The sequence below is a fragment of the Oncorhynchus masou genome, chromosome 25 (genome assembly GCF_036934945.1).
Source record: "Oncorhynchus masou masou isolate Uvic2021 chromosome 25, UVic_Omas_1.1, whole genome shotgun sequence".
NCBI lineage: Eukaryota > Metazoa > Chordata > Actinopteri > Salmoniformes > Salmonidae > Oncorhynchus > Oncorhynchus masou.
Window position 1 is genome coordinate 8,038,946 of NC_088236.1, and position 2,500 is coordinate 8,041,445.

A 2,500-nucleotide genomic window follows, 5' to 3' on the forward strand; every position below is an offset into this window, starting at 1 on the left:
ACAAACCCAAGAGCGTACCTGCGGAAACTGTTTAAGGTCACACAAGGTCCACACAAACCCAAGAGCGTACCTGCGGAAACTGTTTAAGGTCACACAAGGTCCACACAAACCCAAGAGCGTACCTGCGGAAACTGTTTAAGGTCACACAAGGTCCACACAAACCCAAGAGCGTACCTGCGGAAACTGTTTAAGGTCACACAAGGTCCACACAAACCCAAGAGCGTACCTGCGGAAACTGTTTAAGGTCACACAAGGTCCACACAAACCCAAGAGCGTACCTGCGGAAACTGTTTAAGGTCACACAAGGTCCACACAAACCCAAGAGCGTACCTGCGGAAACTGTTTAAGGTCACACAAGGTCCACACAAACCCAAGAGCGTACCTGCGGAAACTGTTTAAGGTCACACAAGGTCCACACAAACCCAAGAGCGTACCTGCGGAAACTGTTTAAGGTCACACAAGGTCCACACAAACCCAAGAGCGTACCTGCGGAAACTGTTTAAGGTCACACAAGGTCCACACAAACCCAAGAGCGTACCTGCGGCCAGCTGCAGGCCTCTATTCACAGTCATCCTTGGTCCTTCGCTCTTCCTGACGTCTATGGTGAAGGTGAGTCGTCCGGTGGCGACGTGGACGCCGTCGGTCAGAGAGAAGGCGAGCTCATCACTGCCCCCGCTGGCCGCGTCAGGGGTGTACACCAGAAGCAGGTCCACCACGTCCTGGTAGGTGAACGTGGACCCCTGAGACAGGATCCGACCGTTCTCCAGAGGCTGGGAGTAGAACTGGCGTCTACGCAGCTTGCCTGAAAACAGTAGCGCGGTGGTACAGAGTAATAATTAATAATGATAGGGGTGTGTCCAGTTTATTTAGCCCTCTTCATGACACACAAAGACACTTTACAGAAGGCAAGCAAAAAAAAAAAGGTAGATAGATGAAATAACTAAAAGTAGATGGGGTCACATATCTTCCTCACTGGAAGGTCTTGAGTCCCGGCACCTGCGTACCAGCGTATGTGCATCAATGATGAATGTGTTTTGCGCTTCGCAATGTCGTTTAGCAGAAGCTGTCTGGCAAGCAGACAGTGGAGAGGACAGTAAAAAGGCCTCGATAGCCTTCATAGGTTTTAGTTTTATGACGGTGTGACAGGGGCTTTATGGGAGGGTTTATGTTGCTTTTATTGCCTGCTGGTTGTGAAGAATGAGTCACTGCAGGATCCTGACAGTACAGGGACAGTTAGTGGGACAGATGGAAGGATGGAGGGACAGTTAGTGGGACAGATGGAAGGATGGAGGGAGAGTTAGACAGTAGAATGGAGAGATGGAGGGAGAGTTAGACGGTAGAATGGAGAGATGGAGGGAGAGTTCGACGGTAGAATGGAGAGATGGAGGGAGAGTTAGACAGTAGAATGGAGTGATGGAGGGAGAGTTAGACAGTAGAATGGAGAGATGGAGGGATAATTAGAGGGAAGGATGGAGAGTGAGTTAGACAGTAGAATGGAGAGATGGAGGGATAATTAGAGGGAAGGATGGAGGGAGAGTTAGACGGTAGAATGGAGAGATGGAGGGACAGTTCGACGGTAGAATGGAGAGATGGAGGGAGAGTTAGACGGTAGAATGGAGAGATGGAGGGATAATTAGAGGGAAGGATAGAGGGAGAGTTAGAGGGTAGAATGGAGAGATGGAGGGACAGTTCGACGGTAGAATGGAGAGATGGAGGGAGAGTTAGATGGTAGAATGGAGAGATGGAGGTATAATTAGAGGGAAGGATGGAGGGAGAGTTAGACGGTAGAATGGAGAGATGGAGGGACAGTTCGACGGTAGAATGGAGAGATGGAGGGAGAGTTAGATGGTAGAATGGAGAGATGGAGGGAGAGTTAGACGGTAGAATGGAGAGATGGAGGGATAATTAGAGGGAAGGATGGAGGGAGAGTTAGACGGTAGAATGGAGAGATGGAGGGACAGTTCGACGGTAGAATGGAGAGATGGAGGGAGAGTTAGACGGTAGAATGGAGAGATGGAGGGATAATTAGAGGGAAGGATAGAGGGAGAGTTAGAGGGTAGAATGGAGAGATGGAGGGACAGTTCGACGGTAGAATGGAGAGATGGAGGGAGAGTTAGATGGTAGAATGGAGAGATGGAGGGATAATTAGAGGGAAGGATGGAGGGAGAGTTAGAGGGTAGAATGGAGAGATGGAAGGAGAGTTAGATGGTAGAATGGGGAGATGGAGCGAGAGTTAGACGGTAGAATGGAGAGATGGAGGGAGAGTTAGACGGTAGAATGGAGAGATGGAGGGAGAGTTAGAAGGAGGGATGGAGAGAAAGTTAGAGGGTAGAATGGAGGGACTGAGGAAGATATGGAGGGATAGCTAGAGGGATGAATGGAGGGACTGAAGGAGAGTTAGACGGTAGAATGGAGAGATGAAGGGAAAGTTAGACAGTAGAATGGAGGGATAGCTAGAGGAATGAATGGAGGGACTGGGGGAGAGTTAGACGGTAGAATG

At 49.6% G+C, this 2,500-nt stretch overlaps 1 protein-coding gene across 1 annotated transcript in view; it reads right to left on the reverse strand.

Moving 5' to 3' along the window:
• The window catches only part of LOC135513727 (extracellular matrix organizing protein FRAS1-like), a 400,333-nt gene that overhangs the window by 77,962 nt on the left and 319,871 nt on the right, over positions 1-2,500 (reverse strand). The window contains exon 46 of the mRNA XM_064936617.1: positions 539-802. Coding sequence (XP_064792689.1) covers positions 539-802 — 264 coding nt within the window. The remainder of the gene's footprint in view (positions 1-538; positions 803-2,500) is intronic.